Source organism: Schistocerca nitens, chromosome 4, assembly GCF_023898315.1.
Source record: "Schistocerca nitens isolate TAMUIC-IGC-003100 chromosome 4, iqSchNite1.1, whole genome shotgun sequence".
NCBI lineage: Eukaryota > Metazoa > Arthropoda > Insecta > Orthoptera > Acrididae > Schistocerca > Schistocerca nitens.
The window spans coordinates 196,812,308-196,826,730 of NC_064617.1; the positions used below are offsets into that span (position 1 = coordinate 196,812,308).

General features: G+C 42.7%; 1 protein-coding gene across 1 annotated transcript in view; it reads left to right on the top strand.

Moving 5' to 3' along the window:
- Window positions 1-14,423, top strand: part of LOC126251661 (C2 domain-containing protein 3-like) — a 71,878-nt gene that overhangs the window by 24,917 nt on the left and 32,538 nt on the right. Inside the window, exons 5-6 of the mRNA XM_049952232.1 lie at window positions 7,474-7,737; window positions 7,816-8,321. Of these exons, the coding sequence (XP_049808189.1) occupies window positions 7,474-7,737; window positions 7,816-8,321 (770 nt within the window). The remainder of the gene's footprint in view (window positions 1-7,473; window positions 7,738-7,815; window positions 8,322-14,423) is intronic.

Genomic DNA, 14,423 nt, shown 5'->3' on the forward strand with positions numbered 1-14,423 from the left:
GCCAGCAGTGGCTGCCACGCCAGGCAGCCCTTGCTGTGGCTGGGTGGTGCCCATGGGGCGAGCCCCTGGTTGGAGTGGGTGTTATTAGGGCAGACGCCTTGCACATGAAGCGACAAAATCGTCAACATCCTGGCCATTCTGTGGCCGTCTCTAAGAGTGATAGAAGACATGACACCACTACTTCTGATCCTTCGACCTTCTCCTCCCTGGCCACCCCCTGGGAAGAGGGTCAAGCTCGCCGGCTTGGGTTGAAACCTTTCCCTCGGTACCTGGTTTGTACCAAGACAGATGGCAAAAGTTTTGCCACAACCAAGCCTTTGTTTTTTGTGGAGGCGATTGAAGATAAATATGGCGAAGTGGAATCTTTGAGTAAAATGCGGTCCGGTTCTTTGCTCATAAAGACAATCTGAAGCCCTGCGTGCTTGTGACCATCTCGGTGACATCCCAGTCTCTGTCGCACCCCACCAATCTTTGCACTCGGTACAGGGCATCTTTTTCCATCAGGATTTTCTTTTCCAAACTGACAAGGAGATCCGTGCAAACCTAGAGTGATGAGGAGTTCGATTTATCCACTGTGTACAATGAGACCCTAAAAACAATCACGCCTTTATCCTGGCCTTTGTGGAGGATACCCTCCCGGAGAAGGTCAAGGTGGTGGTGTATAGGTGTGGTGTAAAACCTTACTTTCCACCACCGATGAGATGTTTTAAATGCTTACGGTTTGGACACGTCTTCCTGCTGCACCCATGATCCCCTCTGTGGTGACTTTGGGCGCCTTCTCCATGAGGGCAGTGCCTGTGCTCCCCCGCCAGTGTGTATAAATTGTAATGCGCAGCATCGTCCACACTGCCAGCATGCCCGGAGTATGTAAAAGGATGACGGATTCAAGAGAACAAGACCTTAGATCGACTTACCTACACCAAGGCTTCTCGAAAGTATGACCAGCTCCATCCCGTGCCTATAACTGCTTCTTTTGCTTCAGTTATGTCCATTCCCCTCCTATCCCCTCCTCTTCCCAGCCCCGCCCCATTCGCCACCTTCCTCCTCACCTTCCCTCTCCCACTCCCCTTCCCCCTCCCCATCAGTACCCATACCCACCCCTTTGGGTGCTGCTCCCCTCCCCCCTCCCCCGCCGGAGAAGCACTCCCATTCTTTGGCAGCCGATGGTGCTGGAGCTCCCTCCTGGGACTGCTCTTCCCAGCACCCACCTGAAAGGTGATCTGAAGCTCCACATCGGCCGCGTTATCCATGACACGTGGGCGCCAAGATTGCCAGGAGTAACACAAGAACAAGGGCAAGGCCCCTCCGGTACCCCCTGAGGTGCCGCCTTCCCCTCCTCAAGCCAATGAACCAACAGAGCCTGACCCCACCTATATCGGCATTACCCTGTCCTTACTGGTGACAGATGGTGACTCGGCGGCGTGACCGGCTCCGATCCGTTTGCTTCCCATTTGGATTCCAGCTTCAGAATCCTCCAGTGGAATTGTAATGGATATTTTCATCACCTCCCAGAGTTGCAGCCCCTTCTTTCCTCCTCCTCTGCTGCTTGCATTGCTCTCCAGGAGACCCATTTTCTCAATTCTTACTCACCAACCCTTCACGGGTTCTACGCTTTCTTTCAGAACTGAATTGGCCCCTTGTGGGCTTTTGGTGATGTTTGCACCTTGGTCTGCAAGGACATTGTTAGTAAATGGGTTCGCCTCCATACCACTCTGGAAGCAATTGCTGTCAGGGTCCATTGGGCGGCTCCAATCACAATCTGTTATCTCTACCTCCTGCTTGACAGGCCGTCCACACCACTTGCCCTAACCTCCCTTCTTCAACAACTTCCTTATCCCTTCCTGCTTCTAGGGGACTTTAATGCCCACGCCCCTCTTTGGGGTAGTCACACGACTACTGCCCTGGGCAGGACAGTTGAAGCTGTTCTGGCAAGGCTTGACCTGTGCCTACTAAACCCCAGCACTCCCACACACTTTAGTGTGGCACACGGCACTTTCTCTGCCATTGACCTCTCCATCTGCAGTCCCGGTCTTCTTCCCTCCATTCAGTGGGGTGTCCACAATAACTTACGTGACAGTGATCATTATCCAATTGTTTTGACCTTCCTCTAGTGTATCTTGGCTGTCAGCCTCCCAGGTGGGCCTTCTCTAAAGCTGATTGGGGTACCTTCTCCTCTGCTACCATCCCCTCTGTACTACCACACAACTGTATTGATGAGTCTACACAGACTTTGACTGCTGCCATTCTTTCCGCAGCTGTTTCAGCCATCCCTTCTTCCTCGGGTTCCCCCCGTCATAAGATGATCCCTTGGTGAACTCTGGAAATTGCTGCGGCCATAAAAGACTGCCGCCAAGCTCGTAAACACTTCAAGCGGCTCCCTTCTACTGCTCTCCTTCTGGTCTTTAAATGATTCCGCACCTGGGCATGTTACGTAATCAAATTTCAGAAACAGATTTTCTGGGAACGATATGTGGCCGCCATAGGACCGCACACCCCCTCTTCACAAGCCTGGGCAAAACTCAGGCGAATTTTTGGCCATCTTCCTCCCACCGGCGTTGCAGGAATTTCTGTGCGTGGTGTTGTCCTTACCCATCTGGACTTTGCCGCAGAACATTTCACTCAACACTTTGCACAGGCCTCTGCATTGACTCGGTATCCACCCACATTCCTCCTCCTGAAAGAGCGCTCAGAACGACTACCTTTGTCTTTTGTTTCTCACTGCTTGGAGCCTTATAATGCCCCATTTAGCAAGTGGGAATTCGCCAGTGCCCTTGCCCTTTCTCCCGACACGGCTCCTTAACTGGATCGGATACATAACCAAATGCTCCAACACTTATAGGTGGCTGGCCACCATTGTATACTGACCCTTTTCAACCATCTGTGGAGTGGGGCTATTTCCTACCCAGTGGCAGGAAAGCATTGTTAATTTGATGTTGACGTCTGGGAAGCCACCCCTTCAGTTGGATAGCTACTGTCCAATTAGCCTTACCAACACCCTCTGCAAGCTCCTTGAATGCCTGGGGAGTTCACGGCTGTTTTGGATCCTTGAATCCTGTGACCTTTTGTCATCGACTCAAGTTGGTTTTTGCTGTGGCCGCTCTAAGGTCGATAACTTGATCCACCTGAAGTCTGCTATCCGGTCAGCTTTTGCTCATTGGCAACACCTCATTGCAGTCTTCTTTGACCTGCTTAAAGCCTACGACACCACCTGGTGCCACCACATCCTCACCACCCTTCACAAATGGGGCCTCCGTGGTGCTCTGCCCGTTTTTATCTATAACTTTCTTTCTTGTCGCTCTTTCTGGGTCCAAGTTGATTCCTCCTACAGCACTTCCCTTCGGCAAGAAAATGGGGTTCCACAGGGTTCTGTGCTGAGTGTCCCTCTCTTTCTTGTAGACATTAATGGAGTGGTGGTAGCTGCAGGGCCGACAATGACCCCCTCTTTGTATGCTGACGATTTTTGTATCTACGTTGCTTCCTCCATCATGGGCACTGCAGAATGCCGTCTACAGGGGGCAATCTACTGGGTGCAATCTTGGGCTCTCTCCCATGGTTTTCAGTTTTCGGTGGCCAAGTTGTGTGTCATGCATTTCTGCCATCACCGTACAGTCCATCCTCATCCAGACCTGTTCCTCGATGGCCAATCCCTCGAGGTAGTGGACACCCATTGCTTCTTGGGTCTGATCTTCGATGCCCGGTTGACATGTCTCCCTCATCTTCGCCAGCTGATTGTACCTCAATGTTCTTAGATGTCTGTGCAATACCACCTGTGGTGCAGACCGCTCTATTCTACTGCAATTGTACAAAGTGCTGGTCCAGTTTCGTTTAGACTATGGGAGTCCTGTGTATGGTTCTGTGTCACCTTCGACATTGCAGATACTAGACCTATCCACCATTGTGGGGTACGGCTTACGACTGGTGCCTTCTGGACTAGCCCCATGATTAGCCTTCTCGCAGAGTCGGGGGTTCCACCGCTGCGAGTTTTGCACCAACAACAGCTGATATCTTATGTGCTCTGCATTCACTGCACCTCAAAGCACCCTAATTATGGTCTTCTTTATCCGGACACGGAGATCAACCTCCTGTGGCAGCGGCCATGATATGGGCTTACCACGGCTGCCTACATTCAGTCACTCTTTTCTGGCCTCCGGCACTTCCCTTTACTGCCTCTTTTCTCCGCTCACGCACATACCCCTCCATGGTGTGTCTCTCAGCCACAGCTCTGTCTTGATCTCTCCATCAATTCAAAGGATTCTGTCCCTTCCGGAGGCCCTTCACCACCAATTCTACTGTCTCCTCAGTTCATTACAGGATTCAGAAGTAATTTATACTGATGGCTCCATGGTTGCTGGTCACACTGGTTATGCTTACACCAATGCAAGACACTCGGAAATTCGTTCCTTGCCAGATGGCTGTATTTTTTTTACTGTAGAATTGGTAGCCATCTTGCACGCACTGGACCATGTCTGCTTCTGCTCAGGACTGTCCTTCACTATCTGTAGTGACTGCTTTAGCAGTTTGCAAGCTATCGGCCAGTGCTTCCCTCGCCACCTGTTGGTCCTAGTTATCCAGGACTCCCTTTCACTCCTTGATCAATGAGGGTACTCAGTGGTTTTCATTTGGACCCCAGGCCATGTTGGGATCCCTGGCAATGAACTTGCCGATCGACTGGCTTAATTGGCTACGAACAGGTCATCTCTTGCTATTGGCATTCAGGAAATAGACCTTGGCTCGGCATTACGTCAGGTTTTGGGACTTTGGAATGCAGAATGGCACACTCTTTCTTCGCTGAACAAGCCCAGGGCGATAAAGTATTCTACAGCTATGTGGTGGTCCTCCTTACGGTCCTCTCATAAGGCCTCTGCTGTTCTTTGCTGACACACAGGGGTGCTGACTCCGCATTGGCCATACTTGACTGACTCATGGTTATCACCTCTGCCTTCAGGACCCCCCCTCTCTGTCATTGTGGCTCGATGTTGACTATGGTTCACCTCTTACTGGACTGTCCCAACTTAATCTCCCTGCGATGGGTGCTTAACTTTCCTGACTTGCTGCCCCGGGCGTTGGCTGACAGTGCCTCAGCTGCTGATCTCATTTTATGGCTTCTTCGTGATGGGGGTTTTTATCGCCTTATTTAAGGGTGAGACCTTCAACCTTATTGGTGGGTGGACAGGGTGGCAGGCCGTCTTGCTCCCCCCTTTGTCCCCATTGGACTGGCTTCAACTGGGCTTGGTGGTCCACTCCTTTCTTTATGGGGTCTGTTTTATTTTGAGTGTCTATCTTGTCTCTACCTATGCTTCTTCCTTCATGCTCCTGGTCATTTGTCACTTTCTTTCCCTCCTCTCTTCTTCTGCCTTCTTCCTTCCTTCTCTGTCAATCATTTGTAATTTGATGGCCATTGTAGTTCCCTCTCATAGTGTGAGGTTTTATTGGTTTTAGTTATTCCAAGGTCGGAGGGACTGATGACCACGTAGTTTGGTCCCTTCTCCAATCCAACCAACCAACCAACCAATCGGACTGTATCGTGGATGCTGGATCTCCTCCCTCCCAAATTTGGCAATTTTCTAAGGAACAGGAGCAGCAACATGGGGGGGAGGGGGGGGGGGCGAGCACATTCATGAAGTTTGACACAGTTAGCATTAGTGTTGCAGCATTTGTCAAGAAGGGCACAACGCAACTTAGCCAAAGTTTTAATGTAGGATGCAACATTGACAGGGGTCCTGTGTTCAGCAAAATCCACCAGTAACTCATCATGCATATCCCAGAACACTGCCACAAGCACTTTCATAGCATTTTTTTTCTACTGGGGAACCAGCATGTTTCCACTCCATAGAGGCCTACTTGGTTTCAGGCTTGTGGTGACTCATCATCAGTGATGATTTTTTTCAGAAAGTGGTGCTCTTCTGTATAACAGGTTAAGTGATCCAGGTTTGTCATCATTCGCTGGGTCGTTTGGTTGCCTGTCAGGTTCTTAGGCACCCAGAAAGCACCTACTGTACGAAATTTCAACTTTTCATGAACAGTATTGTATCCATACCATAGGAAATGTTGACCTGCTGTGATAAGGTTCACAGATGAACATGCCAGTTGTTCATAATTGCTGCCTCAGTGGCTCCAACATTCTGTGAGGTTGCAGCTTTTAGCAGCCGCCCGGAGTGTGGCGATTCACTAAGGTCCACGATGCCCTCTTGGAAGAATGTACTCCACATAGAGAAATTGTTACACTCAATACAGTCGTTCCCATACATGCCACGCATGTCTATGTGAATTTCACTTGTTTTATGCTCTTTGGACCACAAATATCAAACTACACATCACTGCTCTTCACAGATTTATGACAGTAACATGCCCACCATTTTTGTTTCATAGTTCAAGCTTCTCTCGCTAGAGCTGTACATGAAAACAAAATACCATGCGTAGCGCAAACTTCAGACTATATCAAAGTGAAATTTCAATGTTGCAGCTGGAGTAGCAGGGGAGGAAAAAAATTATTGTGCCTTACTTTGTGATCGCCCTTTATAGTGGACCTGCTAAAATATTTAGATTCAGCTATTTTTGCCATAAGAATAATTGCTGACCTTAGGGACATAGAAACCACTAAGCTAACATATTTTGCATATTTCCATTTACTGACGTCTCATGGTATTATATTTTGGGGTGCATCCTCACTTAAGCAAAAAGTATTCATTACGAAAAAGAAAGCTATTAGAATTGCATGTGGGGTTCACAAATTTACATCTTGTAGATCACTCTTTAAGCAGCTGGGAACATTATCTGCAGCCTCGCAGTACATGTACTCACTTATGATCATGAGTTGGGGACTAACATGTATGTTAACAAGAGTAAAACTAAAATGAAAAATAATCTGCAGTGCCCTTTAATGAATCTAATAATGAATAAGCAACCATAAAATTCTTTGAGAGACTACGCTTGGAAATAAAATATCTGGCAGAGGTAGTGGAAGTGTTTTCAAATGTAGATTAAAGATTTTTGTCTTTAGCAGCTCCTTATTTGTGTGTTTTCTATGTTTGTTCTTTTGTCACATTCTACATCACAGCATCTATCATGAATAAGATCTATGGAAGAAGAAGCTAACTAACTACTTAACTGACATTAACTTTGCAGTGTCAAAATGACCTCTGTTCTTACAATCTGTTTGCAGTTAGGTGAAGATCAGATAATTCATAAATATCCATGTACTTTCCCTAGAAGCATTACTGGTAAAAATCAACATTATGTCGTAAACAACCCATGTGCCGCAACTGCAATTTGTCTAAAGATGTTCCCCTGTTAAGGATGATAAAGATAAAGGAATGCCTGGAAACACAGGCAGATAGCTGAAAATGAAGCAAACTGGAAATCATTTTTGGTTGTAGCTAAGAGGAGACACAGGATATTATTTCAGTTTTTTTCTAATAAAAACAAAGTCTTTTTAATGCTTGAAATAATAAAATGTAACTTCTATGAATACAGGTGACACAACAGCTAATAATACACAACTTCAGCATGACAGACAGTCACTGAATGATATCCGGTGGCTGCGTGTCGATGTGTGTCGATTCGTCTTACAGCAGGACACTGTTCTCAAAGTATTAGGAACTAAGTTTCTCCCAAGATCATCATTCTTTGCTGAGTTTGAACTACCAGTAAATCTGGTATGTCCATGCAAAGGCAAGCAACAGAAGCCATGGAATAATAGAGTTCATCGTTTTTGTTCGAGAAAGCAGCTAAATAACGGTAGGTATCAAAGATATTTGTGTGAAATGTAAAGGAATTACCTGAAGTAATGTGTTTAACAATTTATGTTTGTTTCAGTGGTTGAATTTGATAAGAGCATTAGCTGCCGTATTCAGACAAGTGGTGGTGACACACTCGAAAGGATAAAGTTGTCAAACCTGACATTCACTATGTATTCGCGACACATGAAACAGAAAAGTCCAGTGCTGATTGGTACAGGTGAATTATCATTAACACAGCTTCTAAAGCCAGATGCATCAAACAAGCATGAGATTCCAGTTTTCTCAAAGCTGCAATCTGTTGACGGTCCTCTGTTTCTGGGAACTCTGATTGTGGTTGTGGAACTCATATCAAACAAGGACATGTTAAATCATTCAGGAGTACGTAATGGTAATGGAAAACAGGATAATCAGCATCAAGTCCTCTCATCGTCATCTGAGGAAAGTGGGTTGAAGCTGTCAGCACAAAAAGCAGAGAGATGTAACAATCAGAATGAAGGAGTACTAAAAGAGAATGCTGTACTCAGTAAACTTGCTACCAAAATCAGATGTGCTGATACTGAACAGGATTCAATGAGAGAGCAGGTATGTTCAAGAATGTACTAACCGTAATATTGTACTTGTTTTCTGAATGTATACTAAATAATTCTTCCTCAAATGAAATTAGCATGAACAGTATTCTGTTAAACTGAAACATTTGGTTGACTTCTTTACTAAGGGCTTCATCACATTGCCTTTGGACTGCAGCATTCTCTGGCAGAAGCCTTTTTGGACTTTGGGACAGATCCCACTTAGAGTACTTCCTTTCACTAGGTGGTCCATCAGCTATTAATTGGAAATTTTGAAAGGAAGAATTCTTATTTGCAATGGACAGTGCATACAATATTGGTTTGACATCACAGGTCTCACATTTGTCACCTTAACCCTTGAATGGGCGCACCACACAAGCAGACACACGATGCACCTTGTACTTACGTAAAGAACAGCTGTCTTTATGTTACCAAGGTAAAAATATATGAGCAAAATCACACTTAATCCTAGTGTGATTAAATAATGATAAAAGAAACTTACATTATGTGGGATAAATTACCGTTTAATTGAACGGTAATGAAATAAGCCTTGCGTTATATCAATCTGTTGCCACATACAAGTGTTACCACACAGTAATGACCCGCTAGAAATGGTAAACAGCACAGTTGCCTCAGATCCCTGCCAACCACTTATTTAAGTACTAGTTACATTGGTAGATAACTGCCCCATTGTGGGATTGTGCTGCTAGCTCGGAATCTGGATCATTTTCTTGCATGGATTGTAAATTTTTTACTCACCTATTTTATTTTATGTTACTGCTGCTCATTTGGATGTATGACAACATAATTTGTTACTGTGTTAGTTGAAGCAATAATGAAGGAATAAGTACTGGCTCACAATTGTAAAACAACAATGTAACAGTACAAAACAATGTTATTTGTGAGTGGTGCACTTTATACACAGTTATGTCTCCTTAAGGGTTAAATCTATTTGGGCTTGCCTGTTATTTGGTTTCTTGTATTGTTTGGGGGGGGGGGGGGGGGGGGAAAGATTCAAATGGCTGTGAGTACTATGGGACTTAACTTCTGAGGTCATCAGTCGCCTAGAACTTAGAACTACTTAAACCTAACTAACCTAAGGACATCACACACATCCATGCCCGAGGCAGGATTCGAACCTGCGACCGTAGCGGTAGCGCCCAGAACAGCTCGGCCACTCCGGCCGGCTATTGTTTGAAGGATAGTAGTCAAAGCAATTGTATAATCCATAATGGGATACAGAGAAGCATTTATTTCAATCTTGTTTTGTACAAAAAAGCATTTACTTACATCTCATTTTGCTGTAAACAATGGAAATGTGGGAAAGGCTGAGAAAGTTGTTCTGAATTATGATAACTGATGTTCAGTGAGTCATCCAATATGTGAAGTGTTACTGTTTAAAGCAAGCTCTTAAAGGGTCTACTTATTGTTATCGATATTGTTACTGGATGAGCTTCCATATATCTATACTCTTTCAGCGACTATTGGCCCCATGAGATTGTTTATACCTCTTGTACAGGTATTTATTAATTTTTTTGTGACTTCTTGAATTTGTCCCTAAGTTATCTTTCTCAATCTGAACAAAGCTTTGTAGTATCCTGTCGTCCTATGTTGATACAGTGGCAAATTCTGTGAACAATATGAGGATAGTGGTTGCCCATTCACATTTTTGTTTCACTTATTACATCTTTTCTATAGATCTTCTCAGTGTATCCTCTCATTGGACCTACCAAGAACTCTGTATAGTCAAACAATACTTGAGAATGGTCTGTATAGAAGAGTTTGATACATCTAATAGTACAAAGATATTATAATTGTTCAGTCCTGTTCAGATTAACTGCTGCCTGCTTTTTGCTTTTCTCCTCCTCAGTGTCTGAGCTAATTCCACTTAAACACTGCTGTGAATTGTAGGTATCATTGATGCTGCACTCAGACAGTGTTGGTATATTTCATCTGCTTAATATGCCTTATCTTACTTACACTTATATTTATAGTTAGTTTCTATTCTTTTTACTAGGCATTGGCTCTGTTTATTGTTATCAATATCACAGGATATTTTTGAAGGAAGTAATTTTGACAAAAACAATATTTTTATAATAATTTATTACATCAACAATAACTTTAATATGTGTAAAGTATTCACATTACTGGTTTCAGCAGGCAGCTACCATCTTCTGATGTGACGAAACTTGCTACAAAGCAAGGGTCTTCAAACATCATGATGTTAACTAAAATATTTCAGTGAATGTACATCATACTACCATGTGGTGAAAGACCACAATTAAAATATTGTCCTCTGCAATTATATAGGGGTTGTATGTGAGAGGGTTATATATAGGGAAATGGGAGGCTGGGGCTAGAAGGGCAGGGCAGAAAAAACATAGGTGAAACTGGGCAAATAACAGAGTACTTTGAATTACTTAAAACTGATATTTTAAAAACATGTTCAAAAACACAATAGTTAAAGTTGAAAACTTTATAAATTTTTAAAAATGTTTTGTTAAAAATATTTAAAAAATAATATGATAAATTGTTAACTGACGTTGATGTCAGGGACTATCATCCTCTAAAATAACTAAACAAATCTTAAAAATATATGTATACTTTTTGTAGCTAATTTAACATCCAGAACAAGTTTTATAAATTTTATAATAAAATACAAGTGCTATAATAAACAATTAATGAAATCATAATCAGACACATTTTGTAAAATGTGTCATTAAAGAAAAATACAGCCAGAAAGACTCATTAATAAAAAGCAGTTGTAAATGTTGTTATAGTGATAAAAGGTTGTTATTAAAACTGCTAAAATGAAACTGCAGTAAAATAGATTGTTATTAGGGCCCTCTGCTGGGCGATTCCATAATGTTCTATTGTTGGTGCTGGTGGTGCCACTGTGTTTACTCCCGTGTTCTCAGTAGTGTGCAGTAGGCTCAGCACAGCTGCTGCCTTCCATATAGGTGCTGTGATTTGTCAGATGCCACATCTCTCCATTCCAGTGAAGGATGAGAGCATTAGAAACATTAGAAAAGGAACTCTCATAGCAACCATTTTGATAGTTCAGCACATTTGCAGGATCCTGCATATTGTGTGTGTGTGAATTTCAAGTTATTGTAATATATCTAGTGAGAGCCCATTATCTGCACTACAGGATATTGTAAGATTTCTTTATAGGCATTCAACAGTGTGCAATCATCAGATGTGCATTGAAAGCTGTCTTATTACTATGGCGTCATGAGTTTTCTTTAAATCTAATTTCAAAGTATTGCCCAGTTTGTCCCATGTGTATTTTCTGCAATTGCTACACTTGATTTGGTACACTCTTGAACTTTGAAATGAATTCTTGTTATTATCAATCTTGTGGTGTAATTGGGTTTCAAGTGGTTCTTTTGTTTGGAAACATAACTTTGTCATTATGAATATATTTTACAATCTTGTTGGGTACCTGACCATAACAAGTCATCGGCACATACATTGTTTTTTCATCCATATTATAGATTCCTCTGTTTCCCATTGTGTTCTTTGCCGTATGCTGCACTTTCTATTTTCTCTTCATGTACTGTGAAGCCACATGATTGATTCCATATCTGTTGTTCATTACTATTTGCTTTAAGATATCAAGTTCAATAGTTATTTCATTTTCAGTTAATGGCAGTTTGAGTGTTTTTATACTCCGTTCATCATAAGAATAAAGCTGATTTAAACATTTAGGTACAATAATAAGGATATGTTTTATGCTGTGCATTAAGTGCACATTGACTCAGTGATAATATGGGACGACAGCCTTACCGGTACATTTAACTTGGTCAGCACTGGCCGGTCAGCAGGTTCAGCTAATCTGCAGTGACGTGGATAGCTGCAGTTCACATGTAAAAAGAGACCAGCAGAGAAGCAATACAGCTTCAAATTTCATTAATTTTCAAGCAGAATGGAATAATACACTGCAGCTGCCACAATACAGTTCTTAGATGACTAGATGGAAAACGTAACATGCTCTCAATCTTAGGTAACATACTATTGTAAATAAAAAAGAGTGGTGAAAATTCCTAACTTAACCACGGGGTAATTTTTCTGCATAAGCTGTGTGTAATTTAAGAGAGTATTGGAGGGATTTTACGTATAGTTAAATATTGAAGCCTCTGAAGGTGTTACTTGGAGTCAGCTGTCTGGTAATATCTGAACTCCTTCCATATCGAAATCTTAGGAATCCATTTCTGTCATAGAACTGTCATCTGCTACATTGATGACGAGGCTATCAACAACAGATCCATGAATCCATCCAAACACCTGATTTTCTCCTCTTCTTTAATGACATGCTGTTTTGCATCCCGTCAGTGTTCAGCAGTGATGTGTGACAAAGCTCCACGCATTAGTTTAAGTATGCCTGGCAGCTTAACTGTCATATTATTTCTGGCGACAAACCCCTTAACCTGGCTCCAGATCAGTTCTGTTGGGTTCAGACTGCAGTGGTACAGTAGTAACCTAACGACCGTGTGACCTTCAGACTTAGCTATGTCATCAACAATGTGTTGGTCTACAGTACAACGTTCAACCTGTTGCAGCAATTCAACTTTCATTGCAGTAGGATAGACATTGGCTCCCTTTTCTACCAAATAGTTTACAATGCCTTGCTTTTTCCAAGATTTTTGCGGCCTACGCTCAACTTTCATGCTGTGATAAAATGCATTGTCCATTACAATAATGCTGGAGTACTTTAATGTGAGCAGAACGTCTCTAAACCACTTAACAAACACTTCACCATTCATTTCTTTGTGATAATCACCTGTTTTCTTAGATTCAAAAATTAAATCACCACCTTCCACAAAACTGCATTTTCTACCTATATGCACAATAATTAACCTCTTTCCTTCTCATGTCAGGTTTTTTATGCCTTGTGACAGACATGCAACAAAAGCTTGGCTCTTACCAGTAACTGTTGTGCCAGCCCATGTTCCGCATTATCCCAGATCTCATGTCTAAATTTGCGAATCTGGCAAAGGTAATGCATCCTCCACAAAGAAATATGATCTCTGTCCGTTACTATACTGTTTCATTTTCTTTTTTCTAACTGGAAACCGATGTCTCACATTAGTTTGTGAAAAGTTGTCCCTTTAAAACTGGGCTAATCTTCATTGTAATTTAGTTTTAAATATCTTATCTCTTGTGGGCACCTTGTTTCTGAAGAAAAATGCATGCACCTTTGACAACACAGCACTTACCATAAAATCGTCACACTTTCGTAAGACACACGATTAACTTTTTCCCTGTCTTCCCTACTGTGGAGAGTTTGCACGTATTTTGTTTTTCTTTCTGTGCACTAAGAACAATTGACACAGAAATACAAGTAAAAAATGGTTCAAATGGCTCTGAGCACTATGCGACGTAACTTCTGAGGTCATCAGTCGCCTAGAACTTAGAACTAATTAAACCTAACTAACCTAAGGACACCACACACATCCATGCGCGAGGCAGGATTCGAACCTGCGACCGTAGCGGCTGCTCGGTTGCAGACTGCAGCGCCTAGAACCGCACGGCCACTCCGGCCAGCTATACCAGTAAATTCAGATGTCATTTCTGCAGTCTGCCGTATCACTAGTGATGGATAGTTTTCTGTCAACTTGTTAAAAACATTCAGCACAGTCTGTTTCTCACCATTTTTAGTGGTGTTCCACGTGTGTGTTTCACAATGGAGCAGAAGCAGCGTCAGCCATTTTCACACTACGTATTAACAACGCGACAATCGGAGCACAACAGTACACACACTGGGACTTTACACAATTTTTTAAATAAAAACTACATAGCTAAAATGTGACTAAGAGAAATGCAAATGGCTATTAATACATTAGAATATCTGAAATTATCATTTACAATAGCATAGTAATAAGGTATCTTATATATAAGTACGACCTACTTCCAAGAGCGTAACAACAACGATGTACATGTGCTACAGCTGCTGACCAATCGTTGCATTTCTGTTGATTTACATCAGGTTTATTCTTATAATGAACGGAGTTAGTAATCATAGCATGAAAGTATGTGCACGTTTTCCATTGTTCCAGATGACAGGATTGCATGTAAACAGTGGCATCAGTGGTTGTAAACTTTCTAATAATTGGAA